General features: G+C 42.7%; 1 protein-coding gene across 1 annotated transcript in view; it reads left to right on the plus strand.

Annotated features, from left to right (window-relative positions):
• MECR (mitochondrial trans-2-enoyl-CoA reductase) overlaps nucleotides 1-24452 on the plus strand; it is a 92924-nt gene extending 68472 nt beyond the window's left edge. Inside the window, exons 9-10 of the mRNA XM_069756759.1 lie at nucleotides 15319-15391; nucleotides 23859-24452. Coding sequence (XP_069612860.1) covers nucleotides 15319-15391; nucleotides 23859-24022 — 237 coding nt within the window. The 3' untranslated portion in view covers nucleotides 24023-24452. The remainder of the gene's footprint in view (nucleotides 1-15318; nucleotides 15392-23858) is intronic.
• The last annotated feature ends 332 nt before the right edge of the window (nucleotides 24453-24784 follow it).

A 24784-nucleotide genomic window follows, 5' to 3' on the forward strand; every position in this document is an offset into this window, starting at 1 on the left:
ATTACAAATCAAGAAGCATGGCGCGTCCGAGGGTGAGTAGATACCGAATAAGAATATAATCACCCTCGGACGCGCAATGCTTATTTACAACAGCCTTCCTTCCTAAGAATCAGCCCTTTCGTGGTGTAGAGAGAGGTTGTGTTACACTCCAAGGTGTTCCCCGGGTTGCCTTTCATGAGCTTCGATCTTCCGGCTCTCGTTTAGTAGTTGGTGGAAACTACGCTGCATTAGGCCTACAAATTTGGTATGGGGTGTAGAGACAGGTTGTGTTACACTCCAAGGTTTTCACCAGGTTGCCTTTCCTGAGCTTCGATCTTCATGCTCTCGTTTAGTAGTTGTAGAAAAGTACGCTGAATTAGGCCTACAAAATGGGTATGGGGTGGAGAGAGATGGTGTGTTACACTCCAAGGTGTTCCCCAGGTTGCCTTTCCTGAGCTTCGATCTTCCGGCTCTCGTTTAGTAGCTGTTGGAAACTACGCTGCATTAGGCCTACTAATTGTGTATGGGTGAAACAGTGGCGCATCTGCGGTCCCTCCTTCCACTAGGCCTCCACTGACCTGTCTACTGCGGCCCGTGTACCCCTTGAACCAACCTAATAAAATATTTAAAAAATTAATTTGATTATAAAAAATAAGATCGTGTTGAGATCTCAAATGCAGACATTTTAACAATCAAAACAAACACACAACAAATATCTGGAACTGTACTACAAAGGTCCAACAGCTACAATTTCTTTCTCCTGCAAGAAGTTAACTGAAAGTTTTTTGGAGTTGTTAACACAGATATGGCATCCACCGAGTGTTGTCCTGTCGCGTCTCCTTTAAATTATTTCCAATAAGATGTTAAACTATTAATTTAATAAAATCAATAATTAAAAAAATAATTGAGTAAGTCAAAAGCACATTGCAAATAAACATTAATTACAAATCAAGAAGCATGGCGCGTCCGAGGGTGAGTAGATACCGAATAAGAATATAATCACCCTCGGACGCGCAATGCTTATTTACAACAGCCTTCCTTCCTAAGAATCAGCCCTTTCGTGGTGTAGAGAGAGGTTGTGTTACACTCCAAGGTGTTCCCCGGGTTGCCTTTCATGAGCTTCGATCTTCCGGCTCTCGTTTAGTAGTTGGTGGAAACTACGCTGCATTAGGCCTACAAATTTGGTATGGGGTGTAGAGACAGGTTGTGTTACACTCCAAGGTTTTCACCAGGTTGCCTTTCCTGAGCTTCTATCTTCAGGCTCTCATTAAATTGTGGTTAAATGGAACAACTGCATTTGGCGTACTAGTTGGTTTGGGGCCTACTATCGGTGTCTGCCGCTCCTTGCTGTTCTCCTGGTTTCCTGTCCTGAAATTCCATTTTCAGCCTCTCGTTAAGTAGTTGTTAATGTTAAACTGCATTTGGCCTACTAGTTGGGTTGGGGCCTACTATCGGTGTCTGCCACTCCTTGCTGTTCTCCTCCACTGAACAAAGCTGTGCCGCCTGTTTACTACGGTTGCCAATTTTGAACTGCATTTCGACTACTTACTGATTTGGCCCTACTCTCTGTGTCAGCCTCTCATTCCAGTTGTCCTCCACTGCAATGCCCCCTGGTTATTCCTGTGTTACCAATTTTGAACTGCATTTAGCCCACTTTCTTCTTTGGGCCTATATCTGTGTTTCCACTTCATCGTGCCCATTGCCCAGCCAGTGATAGATGAGTCTGCTGGTACATTGACCCATAACGCAACATTCCCCGTGCACGCTACACAACAACATTGTGACCCTGCTGAAAGTCAGGTTGCTCTTCCCGCATACCATACCACCTTACACGGGGACAAAGAGGAAGGTGCAGATGAAAGTGCAGGTTCCTTCATCAGGTGGGGGGAGGAATACTAGTTGGCGACGTCACTGGCACAGGGCCTCTCATAGTACGCAAAAGTGTTGCTGCCGGTGGGAGGCGCCCCCGCCGTGCAAACACACCGCTGTACTTTGAGGGGCCCTGTGCCAGTGCCAATGCCAACGAGTGGGCCCCCCCTGCTTGCTCAGGTTCACAGCACTTGCAAAGTTGAAATACTTACCTCTCCCTGCTCCACTGCCGTGACGTGGTCCAGATTTCCTGGGCCCACTAATTACTTGAACCAGCCCTACCCCCCACAACTTTAGCCAAATGACCCCCAATTTCAAATGCCTTCCAATTATTATAAGGTAAATTACGCTTGACAAGCTTCATTAAGAAGAATGGATGGTTTTGACATTAAAATGGGCACTCTAGGTGTTTTCCTGGCCCCCACTCACTGCCGACTATGCTGCCCCATTGACTTGCATTGGGTTTCGTGTTTCGGTCGATCCCGACTTTACGTCATAATCGGCCGATTTCACTCGACCCGACTTTGGACATAGTCGGGTTTCGCAAAACCCGGCTCGACTCTAAAAAGGTCAAGGTCGCTCAACTCTACATACCACATTTCCTAGGCTGGGGGAAAAGGAGAGTATACTAACATTATAGCACAGGATGAATCACAGCTGATACTTCCCCATATGTCACTCCTATGTGCTAATAACTGTGGAATGCTCCAACGTATCCCAGTGATCCTGAGGCTGACATATTGTGCTTCATGACAGTGATAAAATTTGTTCAATCTATTTCTGAAAATATCGTAAATATATGGGGCCCATTATATATGGAGCATCTTATGGTGCCAATTATATATGGAGCATTATATGAGGCCCATCATATATGCAGTCAATTATATATGGAGCATTACATGTGGAGCATGCTGTTTGGAGCAATATATGGGGCTAGTCATATACTGGAGCTTTATATGGGACCCATCATATACTGTATGGGGCAATATATGGGGCCCACCATATACTGTGTGAAGCATATGGGACTCATTATTCTGTATGGATCATTATATAGGGCCCTGTTGTGAATTCTGTGGTCAAGCTCCCTCCTGTGGTCATGAGTGGTACTTCGGCTGGTTCTGTCTATGAGCTTCCTCTGGTGGATGTGAGTGGGGCTGCGGCTTCTGAGTTTCCTTCCTCAGGTGACGAGGTTAAGTCGTTAGGTGCTGCTCTATTTAACTCCACCTAGTTCTTTGTTCCTTGCCTCCAGTCAATGTTCCAGTATTGGTCTTGCTCTCTCCTGGATCGTCTTGTGGCCTGTCTGCCCTGCATAAGCTAAGTTCTGCTTGTGTTACTTTTGTTTGCTATTTTTTCTGTCCAGCTTGCTATATTGGTTTTTCTTGCTTGCTGGAAGCTCTGGGACGCAGAGGGAGCACCTCCGTGCCGTTAGTCGGTACGGAGGGTCTTTTTGCGCCCTCTGCGTGGTTGTTTGTAGGTTTTTGTGCTGACCGCAAAGCTATCTTTACTATCCTCAGTCTATTCAGTAAGTCGGGCCTCACTTTGCTAAAACCTATTTCATCTCTGTGTTTGTATTTTCATCTTTACTCACAGTCATTATATGTGGGGGGCTGCCTTTTCCTTTGGGGAATTTCTCTGAGGCAAGGTAGGCTTATTTTTCTATCTTCAGGGCTAGCTAGTTTCTCAGGCTGTGCCCGAGGCGCCTAGGTCTGGTCAGGAGCGCTCCACGGCTACCTCTAGTGTGGTGTGATAGGATTAGGGATTGCGGTCAGCAGAGTTCCCACGTCTCAGAGCTCGTCCTATGTTATTCGTAACTATCAGGTCACTTTGTGTGCTCTTAATCACCAGGTCCATTGTGTTTCTGAATCACCAGTTCATAACAGGGCCCTTTATACTGAATAGGCCATTATACTGAATAGAGCACTACATGAGGTCCATTATACTGAATGGAGCAATATATGTGGCTCATTATTCTGTATGTAGCATTATATGGGGTCCATTATTCTGTATGGAGCAATATATGGGGCACTATGTGGTGCCCATTATACTGTAGGAGCAATATATGGGGCTCATTATTCTGTATGGAGCGCTATGTGGTGCCCATGATACTGTATGGAGGACTATACTGTCGGGTTTCTGAGCTATTGATATCACTCATGTAATGTAAGAAGTGAAATACAGTGGGGGAAAAAAGTATTTAATCAGCCACCAATTGTGCAAAAGTTTGACCTCTGTCATTGCCAGAAAAGGATATATAACAAAATATTGAGATTAATGTTTGTTAACCCCTTTACCCCCAAGGGTGGTTTGCACGTTAATGACCAGGCCAATTTTTACAATTCTGACCACTGTCCCTTTATGAGGTTATAACTCCGAAACGCTTCAACGGATCCTGGTGATTCTGACATTGTTTTCTCGTGACATATTGTACTTCATGATAGTGGTAAAATTTCTTTGATAGTACCTGCGTTTATTTGTGAAAAAAACGGAAATTTGGCGAAAATTTTGAAAATTTCGCAATTTTCAAACTTTGAATTTTTATGCAATTAAATCACAGAGATATGTCACACAAAATACTTAATAAGTAACATTTCCCACATGTCTCCTTTACATCAGCATAATTTTGGAACCAATTTTTTTTTTGTTAGGGAGTTATAAGGGTTAAAAGTTGACCAGCAATTTCTCATTTTTACAACACCATTTTTTTTTTAGGGACCACGTCTCATTTGAAGTCATTTTGAGGGGTCTATATGATAGAAAATGCCCAAGTATGACACCATTCTAAAAACTGCACCCCTCAAGGTGCTCAAAACCACATTCAAGAAGTTTATTAACCCTTCAGGTGTTTAATAGGAATTTTTGGAATGTTTAAATAAAAATGAACATTTAACTTTTTTACACAAAAAATTTACTTCAGCTCCAATTTGTTTAATTTTACCAAGGGTAACAGGAGAAATTGGACCCAAAAAGTTGTTGTCCAATTTGTCCTGAGTACGCTGATACCCCATATGTGGCAGTAAACCACTGTTTGGGCGCATGGGAGAGCTCGGAAGGGAAGGAGCGCAGTTTGACTTTTCAATGCAAAATTGACAGAAATTGAGATGGGACGCCATGTTGCGTTTGGAGAGCCACTGATGTGCCTATACATTGAAACCCCCCACAAGTGACACCATTTTGGAAAGTAGACCCCCTAAGGAACTTATCTAGAGGTGTGGTGAGCACTTTGACCCACCAAGTGCTTCACAGAAGTTTATAATGCAGAGCCATAAAAATAAAAAATCATATTTTTTCACAAAAATTATATTTTTGCCCCCAATTTTTTATTTTTCCAAGGGTAAGAGAAGAAATTGGACCTCAAAAGTTGTTGTCCAATTTGTCCCGAGTACGCTGATACCCCATATGTGGCAGTAAACCACTGTTTGGGCGCATGGGAGAGCTCGGAAGGGAAGGAGCGCCGTTTGACTTTTCAATGCAAAATTGACAGGAATTGAGATGGGACGCCATGTTGCGTTTGGAGAGCCACTGATGTGCCTAAACATTGAAAACCCCCACAAGTGACACCATTTTGGAAAGTAGACCCCCTAAGGAACTTATCTGGATGTGTGGTGAGCACTTTGACCCACAAAGGGCTTCACAGAAGTTTATAATGCAGAGCCATAAAAATAAAACAAAATTTTTTTCCCACAAAAATTATTTTTTAGCCCCCAGTTTTGTATTTTCCCTAGGGTAACAGGAGAAATTGGACCACAAAAGTTGTTGTCCAATTTGTCCTGAGTACGCTGATACCCCATATGTGGGGGGGAACCACCGTTTGGGCGCATGGGAGGGTTCGGAAGGGAAAGAGCGCCATTTGGAATGCAGACTTAGATGGAATGGTCTGCAGGCGTCACATTGCGTTTGCAGAGCCCCTAATGTACCTAAACAGTAGAAACCCCCCACAAGTGACACCATTTTGGAAAGTAGACCCCCTAAGGAACTCATCTTGATGTGTTGTGAGAGCTTTGAACCCCCAAGTATTTCACTACAGTTTATAACGCAGAGCCATGCAAATAAAAAATATTATTTTTTCCACAAAAATTATATTTTAGCCCCCAGTTTTGTATTTTTCCAAGGTTAGCAGGAGAAATTGGACCCTAAATGTTGTTGTCCAATTTGTCCTGAGTACGCTGATACCCGATATGTGGGGGGGAACCACCGTTTGGGCGCATGGGAGGGCTCGGAAAGGAAGGAGCATCATTTGGAATGCAGACTTAGATGGATTGGTCTGCAGGCGTCACATTGCGTTTGCAGAGCCCCTAATGTACCTAAACAGTAGAAACCCCCCACAAGTGACCCCATATTGGAAACTAGACCCCTCAATGAACTTATCTAGATGTGTTGTGAGAACTTTGAACCCCCAAGTGTTTCACTACAGTTTATAACGCAGAGCCGTGAAAATAAAAAATCTTTTTGTTTTCCCACAAAAATTATTTTTTAGCCCCCAGTTTTGTATTTTCCCAAGGGTAACAGGAGAAATTGGTCCACAAAAGTTGTTGTCCAATTTGTCCTGAGTACGCTGATACCCCATATGTTGGGGTAAACCCCTGTTTGGGCACACAGGAGAGCTCGGAAGGGAAGGAGCACTGTTTTACTTTTTCAACGCAGAATTGGCTGGAATTGAGATCGGACGCCATGTCGTGTTTGGAGAGCCCCTGATGTGCCGAAACAGTGGAAACCCCCCAATTATAACTGAAACCCTAATCTAAACACACCCCTAACCCTAATTCCAACGGTAACCCTAACCACACCTCTAACCCTGACACACCCCTAACCCTAATCCCAACTGTAAATGTAATCTAAACCCTAACCTTAACTTTAGCCCCAACCCTAACTGTAGCCCCAACCCTAACCCTAACCCTAGCCCTAACCCTAACCCTAGCCCTAACCCTAGCCCTAACCCTAGCCCTAACCCTAGCCCTAACCCTAGCCCTAACCCTAGCCCTAACCCTAGCCCTAATGGGAAAATGGAAATAAATACATTTTTTTTTATTTTTCCCTAACTAAGGGGGTGATGAAGGGGGGTTTGATTTACTTTTATAGCAAGTTTTTTAGCGGATTTTTATGATTGGCAGCCGTCACACACTGAAAGACCCTTTTTATTGCAAAAAATATTTTTTGCAATACCACATTTTGAGAGCTATAATTTTTCCATATTTTGGTCCACAGAGTCATGTGAGGTCTTGTTTTTTGCGGGACGAGTTGACGTTTTTATTGAAAACATTTTTGGGCACGTGACATTTTTTTATCGCTTTTTATTCCGATTTTTGTGAGGAAGAATGACCAAAAGCCAGCTATTCATGAATTTCTATTGGGGGAGGCGTTTATACCGTTCCGCGTTTGGTAAAATTGATAAATCAGTTTTATTCTTCGGGTCAGTACGATTACAGCGATACCTCATTTATATCATTTTTTTATGGTTTGGTGCTTTTATACGATAAAAACTATTTTACAGAAAAAATAATTATTTTTGCATCGCTTTATTCTCAGGACTATAACTTTTTTATTTTTTTGCTGATGATGCTGTATGGCGGCTCTTTTTTTGCGGGACAATATGACGCTTTCAGCGGTACCATGGTTATTTATATCTGTCCTTTTGATCGCGTGTTATTCCACTTTTTGTTCGGCGGTATGATAATAAAGCGTTGTTTTTTGCCTCGTTTTTTTTTTTTTTTTTCTTACGGTGTTTACTGAAGGGGTTAACTAGTGGGCCAGTTTTATAGGTCGGGCCGTTACGGACGCGGCGATACTAAATATGTGTACTTTTATTGGTTTTTTTTTTTTATTTAGATGAAGAAATGTATTTATGGGAATAATATTTTATTTTTTTTTACACATTTGGAAATTTTTTTTTTTACTTTTTTACTTTGTCCCAGGGGGGGACATCACAGATCAGTGATCTGACAGTTTGCACAGCACTCTGTCAGATCACTGATCTGATAGGAGTGCAGGCTGCTTCACAGTGCCTGCTCTGAGCAGGCTCTGTGAAGCCACCTCCCTCCCTGCAGGACCCGGATCCGCGGCCATCTTGGATCCGGGGCTCGAGCAGGGAGGGAGGTGAGGAGACCCTCGCAGCAACGCGATCACATCGCGTTGCTGCGGGGGGCTCAGGGAAGCCCGCAGGGAGCCCCCTCCCTGCGCGGTGCTTCCCTGCACCGCCGGCACATCGCGATCATCTTTGATCGCGGTGTGCCAGGGGTTAATGTGCCGGGGGCGGTCCGTGACCGCTCCTGGCACATAGTGCCGGATGTCAGCTGCGATAAGCAGCTGACACCCGGCCGCGATCGGCCGCGCTCCCCCCGTGAGCGCGGCCGATCGGCTATGACGTACTATCCCGTCCAGGGTCAGATAAGCCCAGGGCACCTCGACGGGATAGTACGTCTAAGGTCACAGAGGGGTTAATGACCAAATTTTCCACCATTCCACCATTTATTTTCCACCATAATTTGCAAAATAAATCTTACAAAATCAGACAAGGTGATTTTCTGTATTTGTTTTCTCATTTTGACTCTTAGTTGTTATGTACCTATGATGTGAATTACAGGCCGCTCATCTTTTTAAATGGGAGAATGTGCACAATTGGTGGCTGACTAAATACTTTTCCCCACTGTATGTGGCTGTAAAGTACTGCTTAGCCATCCAGAGAAATTCGAGAGAGGGACTCTTGGAGAACAAATTATTATAGAATACACTGCGTGCAGAATTATTAGGCAAGTTGTATTTTAGAGGATTATTTTTATTATTGATAAACAAATATGTTCTCAATCAACCCAAAAGACTCGTAAATATCAAAGCTTAATATTTTTGGAAGTTGGAGTGGGTTATTTTTAGATTTGGCTATCTTAGGAGGATATCTGTTTGTGCAGGTAACTATTACTGTGCAGAATTATTAGGCAACTTAATAAAAAACAAATATATTCCAACCTCACTTGTTTATTTTCACCAGGTAAACCAATATAACTGCACAAAGTTTAGAAATAAACATTTCTGACATGAAAAAACAAAACCCCCAAAAATTAGTGACCAATATAGCCACCTTTCTTTATGATGACACTAACAGCCTTCCATCCATAGATTGTCAGTTGCTTGATCTGTTTACGATCAACATCGCGTGCATCAGCCACCACAGCCTCCCAGACACTGTTCCGAGAGGTGTACTGTTTTCCCGCCCTGTAGATCTCACATTTTATGAGGGACCACGGGTTCTCTATGGGGTTCAGATCAGGTGAACAAGGGGGCCATGTCATTATTTTTTCTTCTTTGAGACCTTTACTGGCCAGCCACGCTGTGGAGTAGTTGGAGGCATGTGATGGAGCATTGTCCTGCATGAAAATCATGTTTTTCTTGAACGATACCTACTTCTTCCTGTACCACTGCTTTAAGAAGTCTTCCAGAAACTGGCAGTAGGTCCGGGAGTGGAGCTTCACTCCATCCTCAACCCGGAAAGGACCCACAAGTTCATATTTGATGATACCAGCCCATACCAGTACCCCACCTCCACCTTGCTGGTGTCTGAGTCAGAGTGGAGCTCTCTGCCCTTTACTGATCCAGCCTCTGGCCCATCAAGAGTCACTCTCATTTTATCAGTCCATAAAACCATTGAAAAGTCAGTCTTAAGATATTTCTTGACCCAGTCTTGACATTTTATCTTATGTTTCTTGTTCAAAGGTGGTCGTTTTCGACCGCAGCTCCTCAAAGCGCTAGTGTGAAACTAGCCTTAGTCCTTGTATGAGACTTTTTATTTCTCTGATGACTGGTCTAACAAGCCACCATAGCTGGCAGACCTGGAAGTCATCACGTGACCTCTGGCTGTGATGAGTGTGCTGGATCCCCGTGCATGTGATCAGATCTCATCACGGGGGACGTCGGAGCAGTGAGTACAGTAGTGGTCTCTAACTGCTATCTTCTAAATGCCGCGATTGCGTTATCTAGAAGATAGCAAAGGGTTTACATCATTGGGACCTGATCCAATCGGGTCCCAATGATGTCACATGTCAGAGCTATCGCTCTGCACAGGAATCGCAGTGCTTGCAGGACCCTAGGGGTCCTGAGCGTTGCAAGTCCTCTGACCTATCATAAAGGGCAGTCAGGAAGCCTTTAAACAATGTTTTACTTCAAAGAAAGAATCGGCTGTGATCCCGTCTTGAAATGTCTGTATAATCTTTTCCTTCTTCCCACTAGATATGGTATAGTCAGACCATATTCCAGCATGGTCAGACACGGCCATTACACAGTACACAGCAGGGGCAGATTTAGAAAATTGTCAGCACAGGAATATTTTATTTAAACACATCCAATTGTGAAACTTATTATTCCAAGATCTATTGATTAAAAATTTACTTTTGTTCATGAGTAAACCCCTTTAAGTGCAGGCAACCTTACTGTCATTACAGCGGCATATTACAGTGTGACTATTGGCAGGTGTCACCAAGTCATCCTTCTACCCCTTCCAACTTCATCATTAAAATGCAGATTTGACAATATATTTATTGCATTTGGAATGGGGAAATAGGCTGCAGCCAGGCATCTTTGGCAGCAGTATATCCCCTGCTGGAGAGTCATAGTCCGGATACAAATAATATCATCACCCAATCATTGTACAATATATAGTAGCTCCATCTAGGTGCCCAAATACTCATGTACATGGGAGTCAGAGTGACACACAGTTGTGGCCAAAAGTATCGACACCCCAGCAATTCTGTCAGATAATACTCAGTTTCTTCCGGAAAATGATTGCAAACACAAATTATTTGGTATTATCTTCATTTAATTTGAAAAAACACAAAAAGAATTGTCCTAAAGCCAAATTGGATATAATTCCACACCAAACATAAAAAAGGGGATGGACAAAAGTATTGGCACTGTTCGAAAAATCATGTGATGCTTCTCTAATTTGTGTAATTAGCAGCACCTGTAACGTACCTGTGGCACCTAACAGGTGTTGGCAATAACTAAATCGCTCTTGCAGCCAGTTGACATGGATTAAAGTTGACTCAACCTCTGTCCTGTGTCCTTGTGTGTACCACATTGAGCATGGAGAAAAGAAAGAACACCAAAGAACTGTCTGAGGACTTGAGAAACCAAATTGTGAGGAAGCATGAGCAATCTCAAGGCTACAAGTCCATCTCCAAAAACCTGAATGTTCCTGTGTCTACTGTGCGCAGTGTCATCAAGAAGTTTAAAGCCTATGGCACTGTGGCTAACCTCCCTAGATGTGGACGGAAAAGAAAAATTGACAAGAGATTTCAACGCAAGATTGTGCGGATGTTGGATAAAGAACCTTGACTAACATCCAATCAAGTTCAAGCTGCCCTGCAGTCCGAGGGTACAACAGTGTCAACCCGTACTATCCGTCGGCGTCTGAATGAAAAGGGACTGTATGGTAGGAGACCCAGGAAGACCCCACTTTTTACCCCGAGACATAAAAAAGCCAGGCTGGAGTTTGCCAAAACTTACCTGAAAAAGCCTAAAACGTTTTGGAAGAATGTTCTCTGGTCAGATGAGACATAAGTAGAACTTTTTGGGCAAAGGCATCAACATAGAGTTTACAGGAGAAAAAAAAGAGGCATTCAAAAAAAAGAACACGGTCCCTACAGTCAAACATGGCGGAGGTTCCCTGATGTTTTGGGGTTGCTTTGCTGCCTCTGGCACTGGACTGCTTGACCGTGTGCATGGCATTATGAAGTCTGAAGACTACCAACAAATTTTGCAGCATAATGTAGGGCCCAATGTGAAAAAGCTGGGTGTCCCTCAGAGGTCATGGGTCTTCCAGCAGGACAATGACCCAAAACACACTTCAAAAAGCACTAGAAAATGGTTTGAGAGAAAGCACTGGAGACTTCTAAGGTGGCCAGCAAAGAGTCCAGACCTGAATCCCATAGAACACCTGTGGAGAGATCTGAAAATGGCAGTTTGGAGAAGGCACCCTTCAAATATCAGGGACCTGGAGCAGTTTGCCAAAAAAGAATGGTCTAAAATTCCAGCAGAGCATTGTAAGAAACTCATTGATGGTTACCGGAAGCGGTTGGTCGCAGTTATTTTGGCTAAAGGTTGTGCAACTAAGTATTAGGCTGAGGGTGCCAATACTTTTGTCTGGCCCATTTTTGGAGTTTTGTGTGAAATGATCAATTTTTTGCTTCATTCTCTTGTGTTTTTTCATTTAAGACAAATTAAATGAAGATAATAATACCAAAGAATTGAGCTGACAGAATTGCAGGGGTGTCAATACTTTTTGCCACAACTGTAAGTTATAAATTTTGCCGTCCTGGAGAATCCCCTTAATATTTATGGATCTTTGGCATATGCTCAGTTCAGAGCATATTTAATAATCCCTTAATATAATGTTATTGGCATCTAAATAGGCACCATTCAGGCACCCTCATCCACTCACGATATTGTGACAATGTTTTCTAGGTGAGAGTTGTATTGATAAGTCAATGGGCATAACCGCTTATTCAGAAATTGCCTATTCAGAAAGGGAGAGGACTAGAACTCTAGTGCCACCTATTGGATATGGCATAGAAAGTCTAGAATTACAGAGGTATTCCCATCTTGTCAAATGATGGCAAACTGTATGGATATGCCATTACCTTATAATTATTTTTCACCTACCTGGCAGTGCAATGAACTGTGGTGCAGCCCCATTCAATTGAATAGTGGTAGCTGTACAGGGGAAACCCGGTGAAGTGCCAAGCTGCAGCAGTTCTCCAGCCCATTCTTTCTCAGCTCAAGTAGAGATCCCAGTGAGGTAGACCCCTACCAATTATAAAATACTGGCATCTACTATATAATTGTCTAAGGGTCACTTCCGTCTTTCTGTCTGCCTCTCCTTCTGTCACGGATATTCATTGGTCGCGGCCTCTGTCTGTCTTGGAAATCCAAGTCGCTCATTGGTCGTTGCAAAACAGCCACGACCAATCAGCGACGGGTACAGTCCGGCAGAAAAATGGCCGCTCCTTACTCCCTGCAGTCAGTGCCCAGCGCCTGCTCCATACTCCCCGCAGTCAGTGCCCGGCGCCCGCTCCATACTCCCGCAGTCAGTGCCCGGCGCCCGCTCCATACTCCCCGCAGTCTGTGCCCGCTACATACTCCCCGCAGTCAGTGCCCGGCGCCCGTTCCATACTCCCCTCCAGTCACCGCTCACACAAGGTTAATGCCAGCCGTAATGGACCGCGTTATGCCGCTGGTAACTCACTCCGTTACCGCCGCTATTAACCCTGTGTGACCACGTTTTTACTATTGATGCTGCCTATGCAGCATCAATAGTAAAAAGATCTAATGTTAAAAATAATAAAACAAAAAACCTGCTATTCTCACCTTCCGTAGTACGACGATGCCCTCGCGCCTGCCGTCAGCTTCCGGTCCCAGAGATGCATTGCGAAATTACTAAGAAGACTTAGCGGTCTCGCGAGACCGCTAAGTGATCTAGGTAATTTCGCAATGCATCCTGGGAACGCAAGATGGCGGCAGCCGCGCGCATTGCCAGAGGTTTGCTGGATCCCGCCGGGTGAGTATATAACCATTTTTTATTTTATTTTTTTTAACAGGGATATGGTGCCCACACTGCTAAATACTACGTGGGCTGTGTTAGATACCGTGTGGCTGCTATATACTATGTGGCCAGTGTTAGATACTGTGTGGGCTGTGTTCTATACTGCGTGGGCTGCGTTATATACTACATGGCTGCTATATACTACGTGGGCAGCGTTGTATACTACCTGGCTGTGTTCTATACTGCGTGCTATATACTACGTGGCCACTGTTAGATACTATGTGGGCTGTGCTGTATATTACGTGGCCAGTGTTACATACTACGTGGGCTGTGTTATATACTGCGTGGCTGCTATATACTGCTTGGCTGCTATATACTGCGTGGCTGCTATATACTGTGTGGGCGGTGTTATATACTACGTGGGCTGTGTTATTTACTGCGTGGCCTATATTAACGCATCGGGTATTCTAGAATATGTATGTATGTATATAGCAGCCACATGGTATATACCACAGTTCACGTAGTACTCCTACATATTACGTGGCCTGTGCTATATTGTGCTATATACTATGTGGCTGCTATATATATACACATACATACATACATACATATTCTAGAATACCCTATGCGTTAGAATCGGGCCACTATCTAGTCTATATATATAATTGTCTAAGGTCCACTTCAGTCCCGCGTCGCTGATTGGTCGCGGCCGGATGGGCGCGACCAATCAGCGACAGGCACAGTCCGGCCGTGAATTGGCCCCTCCCTACTCCCCTCCAGTCAGTGCCCCCTCCATACTCCCCTCCAGTCAGCGCCCACATAGCGTTTTAGCAGTCCGTTAAACTGACTACGTTAATGCTGCCATTAGCCCTGTTACCGGGCAGATCACCAACGCATGCCATACTGGGCATGCGCTAGCGATGTGCCGCCATTCTGTGACGGACCCGGAAACGCTGCCTGCAGCATTTCCGGGTCCGTCACCACTTTTGACAAGTGTGACCAACTTTTTACTATTGATGCTGCTTATGCAGCATCAATAGTAAAAACATATAATGTTAAAAATAATAAAAAAAATCGTAATATTCTTACCTTCCGGCGTCCCCGGCAGCTTTTCCCGCTCCTTGCGATGGTTCGGTCCCAGTAATGCTTTGCAGTAATGTCCCCAGATGATGTAGCGGTCTCGCGAGACCGCTACATCATCACGGGTTATTGCCGCAAAGCATCACTGGGAACGGACCTGGCGGGAGCATCGCTAAAGGCCTGGGCTGGATCCGGGGGCCGCCGGACGGTGAGTATATAACTATATTTTTTATTTTAATTCTTTTTTTTTTTAACAGGGATATGGTGCCCACACTGCTATATACTACGTGGCTGTGTTATATACTACGTGGCTGTGTTATATACTACGTGGCTGTGTTATATACTACATGGCTGTGTTATATACTACGTGGCCTGTGCAATATACGTGGCTGTGCAATATGCTACGTGGCTGTGCTATATGCTACGTGGGCTATGTTATATGCTATGTGGGCTGTGCATAATGCTATGTGGGCTGTGCAATATGCTACGTGGGCTGTGCAATATGCTATGTGGGCTGTGTTATATGCTACGTGGGCTGTGTTATATACTATGTGGGCTGTGTTATATTTCTCTGCTGTATCTGTGCATCATGAATCGTGGTATGTGTTAAAAGGGGGCCCACTGAGACTCTTTCGCCCTGGGCTCTCAAAACCTGGAGCTGGCCCTGGCTTCAGTGATTGATTGGTCCGGCCACGAATTGGCACGGGATCTGAATCGGGCCACCATCTAGTGGACTAATAATATGCCAAGCAAGATGGGAATACCCCTTTAAGTTCTTAAATATTTTTAATATTCATTGAATGCAGACAGAAGCCATTGGTCAGCCAAGTAAGTTTCTACAATTTTTGTACTTTCCTTTATTTCAGAGTGCTCTAATATTCAAAAATGTGAAGCTCTGTGGTTTCTGGGTAACTAAGTGGAAGAAGGACCGATATCACAGTGAGTATTATGTATCATGCTGTCTACAGATCATTACCTCCTTTTTTCCTTAAGATTATTTATTTGCCTTTTCTACACATGCAACATATTTTAACCCCTTCATGACTTCCTTCATGACCACCAAAGCATGTCTCATTTTTTCCTAGAATTCAGAAGCAGTATTGCTGTTCATATTTCATATATTTCACATTGACATGCTTTAGCACTATAGAGTGCAACTTTGTTTGTATATATCTGATATGTTCTATGGACGTGGGGGTTTCAATGGGCATACCAGCCTAGTGAGTGACTGAGTGCTGTAGAATCCATATAGAACAGGAATTTTGACTGTAAATAGTATCAGTGCCTAAAAGATGCTTGTAATGACTCGCACTGGCTCTAAAGAGAATGTATTGTTAGAAAGTGATCTATTAATTAAACTCTGTGTGCAGTTACATATGGTGGCTTGCAAAAGTATTCACGGACAGACCCCACTCTCCTCTTTGCTTTTTACCTATTTTGTTACATTACAATCTGTGTTTAAATATTTTTGTAATCCAATTTGTGTATGATGCATCAGCACTAAATAGAATTTGTGTGAAATGAGAAAAATATAGGCATAAATTACATTTATGGGCTCAAATAACTAAACTAAAAATTGGCATGTGCATATGAATTCACCCACTTTGCTATGAAGCCCCTAAAACTTTCTGGTGCAAGCAATTACCTTCATGAGTCACATGCTTAGTGAGAGGAAATCCACCTGTGTGTAATCCAAGTGCTATATGGTTTGTCAGTATATACACTCTACCTTTTCTGAAACGCCACAGAGGCTGCAACACCATTAAGCAGGATATATATATATATAAAATTTATTCTAGATATATATATATCCCAATCTCTGGTGATCCCCCGCAGCACCATCAATTTCATTGTCATCAAAAGGAGAGAACATGGTACCACAACAAACCTGACAAAAGTCTTACGGTACCTTCACACTGAGCAACTTTAGAACGAGAGCGACAGCGATCCGTGACGTAGCAGCGACCTGGATAGCGATCTCGTTGTGTTTGACACGCAGCAGCGATCAGGATCCCGCTGTGACATCACTGGTCGTAGCTAGAAGTCCGGAACTTTATTTGGTCGTCAGGTCGGCGTGATTCATCGTGTTTGACAGCAAAAGCAACGATGCCTGCAATGGTTTTTCATGGAGCTAACAACCAGCGAGAATGATAAGTACGTCACTGGATCGCTCCTGCATCGTCCCTCTGTTGCCGTGTTTGACGTCTCCTAGCGACCTAAACAGCGACGCTGCAGCGATCGGCTCGTTGTCTATATCGCTGCAGCGTCGCTTAGTGTAACGGTACCTTTAGCCCGGACAAGGAGAGCATTAATCAGAGAGGCAGCACAGAGACCAAAGGTAACCCTGAAGGAACTGCAGAGTTACCAAACAGACAATGGAGTATCTGTCCATACAACCACAATAATCTGTGCATTCAATACAAGTAGCCTTTATGGAAGAGTGGGCATAAAAAAGCCTTTACTTACACACACAAGTTGTACGGCTCGTTTTGATTTTGACAAAAGACATGTGGAAGACTCCCCAAGTGTATGGAGGAAAGTGCTGTGGTCAGATCAGACCAAAATGTTTTTCAGCAGCAGATTCAGGGAAAATGGTCTGAGTCGAGGGGAAGATGGATGGTGTGAAATACAGGTATATTCTTGATGAAAACCTGTTTCCAATCCGTTAGTGATTTGAGACTTGGATGGAGGTTCACCCTCCAACAAGACTATGACCCAAAAGCATTCCACTAAAGCACACTCGAGAGATTTAAGGGGAAATGTGTAAATGTTTTGGGGTGACCTAGTCAAGCCACAGGCCTTAATACAATTGAGAATCTGTGGTCAGACTTGAAGATTGTTGTTCACCATAGGAAATCATCTAACTTGAAGGAGCTGGAGCAGTTTTTCCTTGAGGAATGGGCAAAAATCCCAATCGAAAGCTCATAGAGACTTACCCAAAGTGAGTTGCATTTGCAATTGCTGCAAAATGAGACTCTACAAACTACTGACTTAGGGTGGTGAATAGTTATGCACACTGAAGTTTTCAGTTATTTTGTCCTATTTTTTTTGCTGCACAATTAAAAGAAAACCAAATGTCCTCAGTTGTAGGCTTGTTCTTTACATGAACTGAAGCAAACCCTAAAAAAAAGGTGAAATTGCAGGTTGTAATCTAGCAAAGCATGAAAAAAGCCAAGGGCGGTGAATACTTATTACAATGACCAATAACCTCTTTTAATGTGGAGAAATGTAACGTTATGCACCAGAGCATTAATAATATGAAGGCACGTTATGTTCTAGGGGGAGTAAAACTAGGAGAGTCACTTAGAGAAGGATCTGGCTGTACTTAAAGATCACAGACTACATAACAGCATGCAGTGTCATTCATAGAATGCTAGAGTTGGAAGGTACCTCAAGGGTCATCGTGTATAACCCTCTGCTCAATGCAGGATTGACTATCATCTCAGAGAGCTTTTGAGGACAGCAGGATATTGTCATTTTAGGAGATATGGACTAGACTAGTTGGACAGGGAGGTAATACTACTTTAGAGCTCTTTCAGACATCAGTGTCTGGTACGTATGGTGACACTTTGCACATAGGAGACACACATGTAGACACATTCAAGAGAATGGTTCTGCACATGTTAGTGTGTTTCCATGGGCCGTGTATCCTTGGGCAAAATACTCTGACGTGTCCATTTTTTAACAGCAGCATAGACTACAAAATGTCACACACACATGCACACAGATGATATCCATGTGTCCTTAGTGTGACACGTACCAGCGCCTGGGAAGCAGTAGTACTGTTAGCACTGTTCCCCAGCATTGGGTGCGGAAGAACGTTCTCATCATTCTCCTCTGCCAGCGAATGTTGTTATATTCAACTGATAACTGTGAGAGCAGGCACCTACTGATGGGAGTATTCATCAGGTGCCGACTGATGGGAGTATTCATTAGCCTGCGCAATAAATAAAAGTGGGGTGTGTTCCCCTGTAAGTTTGATAATCAGCCAGGCAAAGCTGACAGCTGTGGGCTGCAAACCATAGCTGTCATCTTCAGCAAGGCTGGTTATCAAGAATAGAGGGGTCCCCATGCCATAATTTTAATTCAATTAAAACTAGGCGTGGAGTCCCCCCTTTGTGACAGCTAGCCTTGCTAAGGCAGATAGCTGTGGGCTGGTATTCTCAGGCTTAAAATAGCAGCCCACAGCTGCCCAGAAAAGGCACATCTATTAGATACCCCAATTCTGGCACTTTGCCCAGCACTTGCCCTTTGGCGGTGGTAAATAGGGATCATGTTTGTGGGATTGATGTCACCTGTGTATTGTCAGGTGACCACTAGCTCAAGGCTTAGTCTATAAGATACCTATGCATTACTAATCCTATAGTTGTAACTCCCTGACGAAGGAATCAATTCCGAAATGCGCATCAGGATGTGCGCGTCATCTTTGATCTTGGTACATTGCCCTACAAATTCTTTTTTTCCCCTATCTTTGCACATTTGCACTTTGGGTGATTCAGTATGGGTCTCCACTATCTGTTTCAACTCTGCACTTGGATTGTCACTATAATGGAATGATTTTTATTACTCTGTTTGATTAATTATTAACTATTGCCTATTCACGTATTATGGCACACTCAATTTTTATATTGCTGTAATTTACTTGTGGTTACCTAATTTATTTATTTTTGAACATCTTTAAATTTATAATTTATTTATTTAATTTTTTTTTAATTGTTTTTTTTTTGTTTTTTGCTTTTTTTTTTCTTCTTTTTTGGGGGTCTCTTATGTGATCACATATATAATTATATATATATATATATATATATATATATATATATATATATATATATATATATATATACATTTTTATGAATCAAGCTGACCCTAAGTTTTCTTCTTTTTTGGGGGTCTCTTATGTGATCACATATATAATTTATATACATATATATATATATATATATATATATATATATACATTTTTATGAATCAAACTGACCCTAAGAGATGGAGAGAAAAAAGGGGAACAAACGCCATGCACGATCGTAAGTGTAGTAAAAACAGTTTCTAAATTGCACACTATAATAGTTGTACTCACCAGAAACCGGCGAAGTGAAGCATAACCAGGATCCCACAGGAATCCCAGGGAGACGGACTGCAGCTCGACCAACTGGGCTCACGGGAGGCTTCAGACAAAGAAATACCCAGATAGTTGTCGGCGCTTCCGTCACAAGATTCTCGTGGAAATGAAATATAATTGTATATTTAGGAGTTACAGGATAAAACAACTCGTTTCGACTCCAACATCCCGGAGTCTTCTTCAGGTTATTTAAAAAATATATGATATACATATAAACGATTATATTTCATTTCCACGAGAATCTTGTGACGGAAGCGCCGACAACTATCTGGGTATTTCTTTGTCTATTGATATTTTTTTTTATATGATCCCTTTCATCTGGCATCTGTTTTATTAGTTTTACATCTATTATATTCATATTACATACATTTTTCTATCATTTGATGTATGATCCAGATACATGCACATGTCTTTTACATATCCAGTACTACTGTTTGCCATTTGATTTTAATAAAGGCAATTTTTATTGAACATATCTTGTCCGGTATTTTTCTGATAGTTTTTTGGAGGGGTTTCTTTTAGTTAATCCTATAGTTGTATGGTAAATAAACCCACAGCAAGTATAAAGTTTAGTGATGAGCGAATATACTCGTTACTCGAGATTTACCGAGCATGCTCGGGTGTCCTCTGAGTATTTTTTAGTGCTCGGAGATTTAGTTTTTATTGCCGCAGCTGAATGATTTACATCTGTTAGCCAGCATAAGTGAGTGTGGGGGTTGCCTGGTTGCTAGGGAATCCCCACATGTACTTCTGCTGGCTAACAGATGTGAAACATTCAGCTGCGGCAATAAAAACTAAATTTCCGAGCACTAAAAAAATACTCGGAGGACACCCGAGCGTGCTCGTGAAATCTCGAGTAACGAGTATATTCGCTCATCACTAATAAAGTCCTTTATTTGAAATAAAAAAACACACATTTCCATTTTTATTTATAGCGAACCTGTCAGCAGGATTTTGCTAAGTAAACTACACAAACTGTCATGTTGCTGTTGTTATACTGATTAAAATGATATCTTGGGTGAAGAAATCCATTTTGTGGTTCCTGTATAATCAGTTCTAGAAGTTTTCAGATAATGATATGCTCGTGCTTCGGGGTGGGACTGTAGGCAGAAACTTATTTTCCTGCTCAAAGCCAGAGAAAGCAAGTAAAGACATGCCCATAGGCCGTCCGGAAGCACAAACTATGTTCACAGACTGGTTGTACTTGGGGGCGGCCTGTGGGCAGGTCTTTTCCTTGCTTTCTCTGGTTGTGTGTGCGTTCCGATAGATGCTACTGAGCAGGCGCTGCCAGCGCTATCTTGATGGAGCATAATTCTTTTTTCTCTACCAAAATGGCGGCTGCGGCGCCTGCGCAGTAGCATCTATCTTGATGGAGCATTTTTTTCTCTACCAAAATGGCGGCGGCGCCTGCGCAGTAGCATCTATCGGAACATCGGTGCCATTTTGATTAAGATACTTTTAAGTTTTTTCCCAACAAAACTACATCTAAATAAAATAAATAGATGCATATTATCCACCGTATGATGCTACAGCATCGGCGCCTGCCTGATGAATGTGAATAAAAAGTTTTAAGCAAACTATATTCTAGCTATTGGCTGCGGACACTTTAGGGCGGCGCACGCTGACCCTTTGAGAGGGCGGGAGCGCATGCACTAAGCACAGTGCCCAGGAATCTGTGAGCCTTGCGCAGACCCCGGGCACAAGGAGGACGAAATGTGGGACAGGGACCACGGTGGTGAGTATGTTGGCATCCCTGCCAGGGGTGCATGGAGGAACGTGTAGGAGCAATCGGCTGTACAGAACAGTTTGTCATGAAAAAAGACTTGGATGCTCTTTTAGAATAAAATAATATAAATGCAAAATACTTAGATAAATATATAATGTTCTTTTCTGAATATTTTGTCCAGTGAATGGACAATTTGGATCATGAAGGAAAGAGTAGCTCTTTTAGGTCAGACTGGATCATGTCTTATGGTCAGACCTCCCCCCGTCTGCTCAGTGCTTACAATACTTACCTCTTCCTGTTCCTCCGCTGCGGCGTCTTTCGCGTCTCCTGACTGTGATGTTTCAGGTCAGAAGGCATGATGACGTGACTAGTGTGCAACCTCTGCCTGAGTAGCCACAGTGCAGAGAGCCGGAAGACGCAGAGGAGTCCGAAGCGGAGCTGCGGTCGTGAGGAGAGGGGAGTATTTCATTTTTTTTGTTTTGTTTTATGGCATTATATGGAGACCATTATATACTGAAGAATCATATGGGACCCATTATATATGGAGTCCATTATATGGGGCCTACTATTGTTGGAGGCCATTATATATGGAGCATTATATGGGACCCATCATATACTGGAGCATTTTTTGGGGCCTATCATACTGTATAGAGCAATATGTGGAGTTCATTCTGTATAGTGCTCATTATACTGTCAGGGTCCCATCGCATACTGTATGGAACATTATATGGGTCCCATTATATATGGAGCAATATATGGGGACCATCCTATACTGTATGAAGCATTATATGAGGCCTATTCTGTATGGAGCTATTTATGGGGCCCATTATATACTGTATGGAGCATTATATGTACCATTATACTGTATGGAGCGATATATGGGGCTCATTATTCTGCATGAAGCAATATCTGGGGCTCATTCTGTATGGAGAAATATACTGGGTTCTTTACATTATACTGTATGGATCATTAAATGTAGCTCATTATACTGTATGGAGTGTTATATGGGGCCAATTATGCTGTATTGAGCATTATATAGGGCAAATTATTTTGTATGGAGCAATGTATGGGGCTCATTATACTGTATGGAGCAATATATATAGAGCTCATTCTTCTGTATGGAGAAATATACGGGGTCCATTATACTCTGTGAATCATTATATTGGGTCCATTATTCTCTATGGAGCACTATGTGGTGTCCATAATACTGTTTTGTAGAATTTACGAGAATTTACAATGGATATCACTCATGTAATCTAAGAAGTAAGTGAAATCTCTGGCTTTGTTCTATACCTATATTCCTCTGTCATATCTGTGCATCGTAAATTGTGGTATATGTAAGGGGCCTACTGTGACTCTTTCGCCTAAAGGTACCGTCACACTTAGCGACGCTGCAGCGATACCGACAACGATCCGGATCGCTGCAGCGTCGCTGTTTGGTCGCTGGAGAGCTGTCACACAGACAGCTCTCCAGCGACCAACAATGCCGGTAACCAGGGTAAACATCGGGTAACTAAGCGCAGGGCCGCGCTTAGTAACCCGATGTTTACCCTGGTTACCATCCTAAAAGTAAAAAAAAACAAACAGTACATACTTACCTACAGCCGTCTGTCCTCCAGCGCTGTGCTCTGCTCTCCTCCTGTATTGTCTGTGAGCACAGCGGCCGGAAAGCAGAGCGGTGACGTCACCGCTCTGCTTTCCTAGTGACAGACGCTCACAGCCAGTGCAGGAGGAGAGCAGAGCACAGCACTGGAGGACAGACGGCCGTAGGTAAGTATGTACTGTTTGTTTTTTTTTACTTTTAGGATGGTAACCAGGGTAAACATCGGGTTACTAAGCGCGGCCCTGCGCTTAGTTACCCGATGTTTACCCTGGTTACCAGTGAAGACATCGCTGGATCGGTGTCACACACGCCGATCCAGCGATGTCAGCAGGAGTCCAGCGACGAAATAAAGTTCTGGACTTTATTCAGCGACCAATGATCTCCCAGCAGGGGCCTGATCGTTGGTCGCTGTCACACATAACGATTTCATTAACGATATCGTTGCTACGTCACAAAAAGCAACGATATCGTTAACAATATCGTTATGTGTGAAGGTACCTTAAGGCTCACGAAAATCTGGGGCTGGCCCTGATTATGTTTGTACATAACCTCTTATGTTTATTCTTTCCCATCCAGCGGTTGAATCTCAGGGTTGTGTCTTTTTTTTTTAACTGTATTATCGACTTAACTATCTAATTCCTAAATGCAATTGTTGACACAGGATCTACCAATCAGGTGATGTCAAAATGGATCCTGCTTCACAATTTCCTTTTGCAGATGCTCATTAGGTGTGTCAATGTAAAAGATTGAACAGACTCATAAATGTAGGGTTTCTTGAAACCTTAGGAAGTCAGAGTACAAAAAAGCCCCAGTGTGGCCAGTGTAACGTCTTCAGGAGTTATATTTATTTTGGGTAATTTTTGATAAAGATTTGTGATATGGGCAATAAAATAAAACATAAATCATAACATAATCCTTCAGAGATCAAAGAGGTTAATCTTAATTTTTTTTTTAATAGATCGGGAAGAAATTACGAAAATGATTCGGGATCTCTGTGATTTAATGTGCAGAGGGAAGCTGCTTCCTCCCCCCTGCACTGAATGGCCCCTGGAACATTTTTCCCAAGCGTTGCGTGACGCACAGACGCCGTTTCTTTCCCGGAAACAGATCTTAATTATGTAATCAGAAAGTGAATTTCTTTGCACATGTAATATGACCGAGATCCTAACGTCCCTGCCGAGACTATGTATATTTATAGATATATATATATATATTTTGTCTGTAAACAGTCTGTCAAGTGTAGAATTTAACAGATCAAATGTGACAATAAATGAGTTTTATTTCACCTGTCTGTATATAATGCTTCATGAGAACATCCCAAACTATTGTATAAATGATATTGTGTTATCATCCCTTGAGGTCTAATCCAGCCATGCTTCTATCAGGGCAGAGACAATGTACACAGCATTACTGACCAGAAATTTGAGCTGTGTATTCCAGGCTTACATCTACAAGATCTCTACATCTATATTCAATGTGAAAAACTTGCATAGTGAACTGCTGCACTTCGATGATACATTCCTGTAAATAAAACAGATGAAAACAATAACAATTTATGATATCTTTATTATTACACTCCCCTTGAAAAAGCACGGGCGAAACGCGCGTCGGGGCGTTCCGGGGCAGCGGTGCACTGACTATGGGTAAGCATGAATTCACTCATTCTATATATTGAATTCTCATCATCCGGGAATAATAGACGCTGAAATTACCTTAAAGGATGTTTTTTTGGGGATCTTATATTTAAATGAGAGTAATACGAATATTGATTACAATGTATCTTATTGCTTAGCATTACATGGTTGGATGCGGTATTTCCGCTGCTCATGGAATTTTTGACTGATTCTCTTTGATAAAACTCACATGGTGTTATGTATATTTTTT

This window comes from Ranitomeya imitator, chromosome 3 (genome assembly GCF_032444005.1).
Source record: "Ranitomeya imitator isolate aRanImi1 chromosome 3, aRanImi1.pri, whole genome shotgun sequence".
NCBI lineage: Eukaryota > Metazoa > Chordata > Amphibia > Anura > Dendrobatidae > Ranitomeya > Ranitomeya imitator.